Source organism: Borostomias antarcticus (genome assembly GCF_949987555.1).
Source record: "Borostomias antarcticus genome assembly, chromosome: 1".
Taxonomy (NCBI): domain Eukaryota; kingdom Metazoa; phylum Chordata; class Actinopteri; order Stomiiformes; family Stomiidae; genus Borostomias; species Borostomias antarcticus.
The window spans coordinates 59,899,134-59,904,790 of record NC_140234.1 but is presented as its reverse complement, the minus strand read 5'-3'; the positions used below and the strand labels follow the sequence as shown (position 1 = coordinate 59,904,790).

The 5,657-nt window shown below is 45.9% G+C and overlaps 1 protein-coding gene across 1 annotated transcript in view; it reads right to left on the bottom strand.

The window, feature by feature from the left end:
* Positions 1–4,179, bottom strand: part of kl (klotho) — a 20,331-nt gene extending 16,152 nt beyond the window's left edge. The window contains exons 1-4 of the mRNA XM_084454945.1: positions 3,331–4,179; positions 2,526–2,956; positions 1,461–1,540; positions 460–622 (exon numbers count right to left, since the gene is read on the bottom strand). Of these exons, the coding sequence (XP_084311071.1) occupies positions 460–622; positions 1,461–1,540; positions 2,526–2,956; positions 3,331–4,056 (1,400 nt within the window). The 5' untranslated portion in view covers positions 4,057–4,179. The remainder of the gene's footprint in view (positions 1–459; positions 623–1,460; positions 1,541–2,525; positions 2,957–3,330) is intronic.
* Between the last annotated feature and the right edge of the window lie 1,478 nt (positions 4,180–5,657).

Below are 5,657 nucleotides of genomic sequence, written 5' to 3'. Positions count from 1 at the left end.
TACACGATTATGACAAAAGATAATAATTGCGATTATTTGCTTCAAAATGGTAATTGCGATTAATAATTGCGATTAATATTTAATATTAATATATAATAATCAAAATGCTCCCAAATCACGGACGTTGATCCCTTTCTTGCTACTAACTCACTCACTGACCTCGTTTTCTCTCATTTTGTCACTACTCACGGCTGCAGGTACTCTTGTGACACTGGTCTTGACCTACTGCTATCTGTCTTCTCAGTGAAATTGCTGCCCACAGCGCACTCAGCGGGAACGCATGTGATTGGTCAGACAGCATAAGCGCCTGTGATTCGTCCGTGTAGTCCTAGCACACTCAATTCAAAGCAAAATTATTTATCACATTAATTGCGGCCTTTTGCGATTAGTTAATTGCGGAGGTCATAATCGTGATTTCGACTAATTCACGATTAATTGTGCAGCCCTAGAAGACGGCACCTGTAGAAGGTGGCGGAGGTCTTGGGTTCCCTCTCCAGGTCGGGGGTGTTGAAGTCGACGTAGTAGAGGCCGCGCCGTATCCCGTACTCCCGGTGCCACTCGAACCCGTCCATCAGGGACCAGGCCGTGTAGCCAATCACGTTCACTCCGTCGTACCTTATCGCTATGGTGACAGAGAACAGAGATGGGGATTTTTTTCCCCCTCAGTTCAGAGAGATGTAGATGTTTACGTTAGGGTTGCAAATTTCAAGGAATTTCATCAAACGATAGTGGATTAATTGATAAGAACGTCCCGCGCTGGACTGCGCTTTGCTCGCTTCATTTTTGTGTCGTCTTCCGCTGTGTCGTTGAAATTTCCCTCCATCCCAATTATCCTTCACTACATGGCGTGGCCCTCATGTGCAGTCAGACCCTAAATCATGATCACATTTCACGCAAACTCCCGATGATAACGTTCGTTCCCCCCAAAAAAAGTTATGTTCAATTAACAAGCAATTAATCGAGTAACCAAATCTTACTCGAGTAAATTCTTATCGGCAATTAATCGATAGTCGATTAACTGTTAACATCCCTAGCTTACGTAGATGAAAGCAACAGGGGTTCATAGATTCTACTAGGGAGGCACCGATTGCAAAATTCTGGGCCGATGCCGATGTTTAAAATAACAATCCGGCCGATGGCTGATGTTTATTTTATTTTAATTCCCCCTTTTGTGCCGGGAGAACAAAGAAATGAAGTGTTTGGTTCCAAAACGCCGATTTTGATTTGTCTTTAATTTGAAAGCAAACTACACGTGCGTTTGCGGCGTTACGTCACGGATCTTCTCTGAATCTGTAGCTGGGTAGGACACGTTTTGCAACAAAAAAAGCCGTAATTGTTGCGACATAACATCGACCACTACCATCGATGAATGTTATTTTATTTGCCGATGGGCCGATGGCAGTCAACAAGGCCAACATGGGCCGATGCATCGGTGCATCCCTAGATTCTACCCAACTCACATTTCAACACCTCCACGATGAACTTCTTGAGGTAGTACATGTGCTTGGAGTCCTCCGTCTTGGTGTTTCCCAACACGTACCTGCGTTTTTGGATGAGAACAGACTACAGATCAATCCGGTCGATGTTAAAGTCGCACTGAAATGAAAAAAGCATTCTGTCCCATTTTGGTTCACATAATTGGTCATAGTGTTCACCTATTCAACGATGTATGCCAAAGAAATTACAAAATTCTACTTTTGTTGTAATCTTATATCAAAGTATATAATTTCTTACTTCCTGGAAAACGGTAGGTCACGTGCAATGATGACAACAGGTACCTTAGATTTTAGGCCAATAATCTCACGACATCCACCTGTCAATCAACGCTATCCTCCTATCGAATCTGTCTAAAGTTCTTAAAACCCGCCCACTTGTCAATGTTCCAATCAAATTCCTCTAAACATATGTCCCGCCCTCATAACTTGTTTGCGTCGGAAATACGTCAAACTACGGAAGTTAGATGATCTCAAACGTCCGTTTCAGTGCGACTTTAAGCCTCGATATTTCCCACAACTACTCCTACCGTTATAAAACTAGCAGTCCTACTATAGCAGGGTTTCCCAACCTGGGGTCCGGGCCCCCCTTAGGGGGGGGGGGGCGCCAGGCCCCAGACAATTTGAGGCCTTAATATTAGCCAGATAAAGAATTATGTTATTGACATGTCAGCAACAGCAATTTTAACAAAATGCATGATCATATCTGATGAAGGGTCAAAAAGCATTGTACTACAATACCATATAAATTGATTGATTGATTGAAGGGTCAAAAAGCATTGTACTACAATACCGTATAAATTCAAGAAATTAAACTATGAATCGTGTCAACATTAATATTACTGCCACACTGGCGAAACGCTTCATTGCACCCTAATTTACACTTGATGGAATTTGCGCACATGTGAACAGACACAGACTGGACGTTCACAGAGAGTTTGTGAAGGGGGGGGGGGGGGGGGGGCGCATATTCCATCAGGTGTAAGTTAGGGGGGTTCTGGAGAAGGAAGGTTAGGAACCCCTGGACTGTACCATCCGTTCTCCACTACGAAGATGTCCGGCCGGTCGTACTCGGCGCTGACCCAGTACAGCAGCATCCGCAGGTCCAGGTCCTCGTTCTGCCAGAACTTCAGGCTGTCGTTGACCAGCTGGAAGCTCAGCGCCGCCCCGTGGGACAGGGCGAAGAAGTCGGCGGTGCCCCTGACCATCTGGCGCTCGGCCGGCGTGAAGGAGGGCAGGCGCTGGGCCAGCCGGGTCCTCATGCAGGGGGGGTAGTCCCCGTCCGTGAAGAGGGGCCGGGCGAACCAGCCCAGGACGAAGTCCAGAGAGCACTGGCAGGATGTGAGGCTCTCGCGCCGCGTCCGGCTGGGTTTGATCCAATGAGAGGCCAGCGCCATGGAGAGCTTCCCCTGCTGCCGGGGGCGGTAGTGGCGGTCGTAGAGGTGCCAGGCGGAGGCGTGGGCCTTGGGGGGGGAGACGGGGAGAAATAATTTAGGGGAGAGACCACAGGGAAATGAGAGGGGGAAATAAGGGGTTTTGGGTGGGGAGGGATCAGTGGTCAGCTTGGTCAGAGAATGGACAGAGAGAGAGATGGAGGGAGAGAGAGCAAGATAGAGATGTATAAAACCAGATATGAGAGACATGAGAAGATATAAGATAAAATAATAAGGAAAGGCAGTGGAGAGAATGGAAGAATATGAAGATGGAAGGAGGAATTAAATTGGCCGTTGATTCTGTCATCATGTGTTCAGAGCTGAATGAAATAAATGTTTACATTCTACAAGACACCACAAACACGTCACCAACCATAGCTGCCTCAATATACGTTTTATTTCACCTTGAGTAGGTTGTGTCCCACTTGGAACGGCAGATCCGGGTCGTTCTTTATCCCGGGAGCCACCACCCCGGTTCCGTACCCGTGCCATGCCACCACAAACGGGTTATCTATCGTGATCCAGTACTTGACGTCGTCACCAAAAGTTCGAAAGCAAAAGTCTGCGTAATCTTTGAAAAAGTCGACGAGCGCAGGGTTCCTCCAACCTCCAAAGTTCCTCTGGAGGTTCTCCGGTAAGTCCCAGTGGTACAGCGTCACCACGGGCTGCACCTGGATCTCTTTCAGTTTTAATATGAGCGTCTTGTAATAATTCGTGCCGATTTCGTTATAACTACCGCGGCTGCCGTTTGGGAAGATGCGCGCCCAGGAGAGGGAGAAGCGGTAGTGGCTGACCCCGAGCTGCCGGAGCGCACGGATGTCGCCGGGGATGTTGTGGTAACTGTCGCTGCCCACGTCCCCGACCAGCTTTCTGCTCCCACCGCGCGTAAACGTGTCCCAAACCGAAAGACCTTTACCGTCCTTCTCAAACGCTCCTTCCACTTGGTAAGCGGCCGTCCCCACTGCCCACATGAAGTGATCGGGGAAGGTGTCGTAAAGGAAGGCTTTGTCTGCGGGAAAGGGCAGTTTGTTGAATCGATCCCAGGTCCCTAGTCCGTCGCCCGGTCCAGCGACCACTGCGCTCCAATCAGAACAGAGGGCAAGAAGTGCCAAGAAGACAGGGATTTGCATTGCGCTGACTGGCTATAGTAGAATATGTACTTTATTCTGTCTCCTACCTGGTTTAACAGTTAAATATTTGAAATAGCATTCATGGTGGGCTACGGTGGCAGCCTGTTATCCGAGGCGCATATCTACCCAGCTGACTGAGCGAGCAGTTAGAAGATCTATTAATTATTACCCAAAGCACTTGACGTGTAAAGGTTTCCAGGCACAACACAGTGTTATAGCCCTAGAATAACCAATCTCTCTTGAAGCAAGGCCAAAAGGTCCCTGCAGTAGGCTAATGGCACAAAAACAGTTGGGATAATATTTATTTAGGAGGGCAGGAAACCAATAGGTTTATATAAACTAGCATATAGGCCTACTGTATGAGTCAAAATGTCATTCAGTAGCCTATAACTGTCCCGGTAAAAAAAAGAGAGACAAAAGTGATATTAAAATGTACAAATTCATCCTAAAAACAAACATGAATAACCCGAATTGTGTTAGTGTTTGGAACAATATAGCCTACAGTGTAGAACAATGGGCGACATGCTGTAACTTAAATATATTTTGAAATTTGAATAGCTTAACTTCTGTCCCGACTTTTGTACTTTATCAATGGCATTCAGTATAACAAAGGTAAACAGATATTCTAAAGCACATCACATGATGGTAATCACGTGACAGTGGTTGGTATCTCAAAGAAGAGCCCTTGAAGACCCTCTATCAATGTCATGAGGTGAGAAAATCTCTTTGAAATATTTGATGATTTCACCTTTTCGCCTTCTAGTAACCTTTGGAACAAAATACACAGAAAGCATAGCCTACTTTTAATGTTAATATTTTATAAAAAGCCATATTAAATATGAAAGGTAAGGACAATCTTCATAGGCCAAGGTCATTACTTTATGGGTGGCCAAAGAACTGCCTGTTAAATATGTTTATGTAGGAAATCCGTCATTCAGTACCACGGTTTAGTTCTTCGGCACAACAAGAGTTTCATACCACAATGTCACCCCTTACGCTGAATGACAGTAGCTTTGTTATGCCACATTTTCACTACAGTAGTTAACATTGAATCATGTGATTCATATTTACTTGTTGAATGAATACTTTAATATTGCCATTTTAAACCATTTTACCGTATTTCAAGGCACATTATCTGTATAGGCTTACTGTAGCTAGATGGACTATATATGGTCTATACTACAGGTAAAACACGGGTAAGACACGGGTGAGACACTGGTAAGACACGGGTAAGACACTGGTGAGACACTGGTAAGACACTGGTGAGACACTGGTGAGACACTGGTAAGACACTGGTGAGACACTGGTAAGACACGGGTAAGACACGGGTAAGACACTGGTGAGACACTGGTAAGACACTGGTGAGACACTGGTGAGACACTGGTAAGACACTGGTGAGACACTGGTAAGACACTGGTAAGACACTGGTAAGACACTTGTAAGACACGGGTAAGACACTGGTAAGACACTGGTAAGACACTGGTGAGACACTGGTGAGACACTGGTGAGACACTGGTAAGACTCTGGTGAGACACTGGTAAGACACTTGTAAGACACGGGTAAGACACTGGTGAGACACTGGTAAGACACTGGTGAGACAC